Genomic DNA, 324 nt, shown 5'->3' on the forward strand with positions numbered 1-324 from the left:
GGTGCAGCAAGTTCATATTGGTCTGTGCAGTTTGCAACTAACTTACCTATGCAGCACATGCAAAAGTCTCCGGTGCAAGTTGAATTGGCAATACGGTCAGCTGCAGCACACCGTCTACTGTCCTTACACATTCCCCTGCAGGTGGCGGGTGTGGCCGGGCACGTTTCATCAGCAGGTCTACAACACTTGCAGTTGAAGCCTGTACATCCATTCAAAACTTCTGATTCTCCTGTCAAGCAAGTTTGGCGACAGACTCCTCTTTCCGCGGTACAGTTGGTTAGCTCATTACAGTCTGAAATGTGCAAATATCCTTTATAGGCACGC

At 48.8% G+C, this 324-nt stretch overlaps 1 protein-coding gene across 1 annotated transcript in view; it reads right to left on the reverse strand.

The window, feature by feature from the left end:
• Positions 1-324, reverse strand: part of LOC119591727 (balbiani ring protein 3-like) — a gene marked incomplete in the record, with an annotated part of 83966 nt that overhangs the window by 49559 nt on the left and 34083 nt on the right. Inside the window, 1 exon segment of the mRNA XM_037940476.1 lies at positions 47-292. Coding sequence (XP_037796404.1) covers positions 47-292 — 246 coding nt within the window.

This window comes from Penaeus monodon, chromosome 29 (assembly GCF_015228065.2).
Source record: "Penaeus monodon isolate SGIC_2016 chromosome 29, NSTDA_Pmon_1, whole genome shotgun sequence".
Classification (NCBI taxonomy): Eukaryota; Metazoa; Arthropoda; class Malacostraca; order Decapoda; family Penaeidae; genus Penaeus; species Penaeus monodon.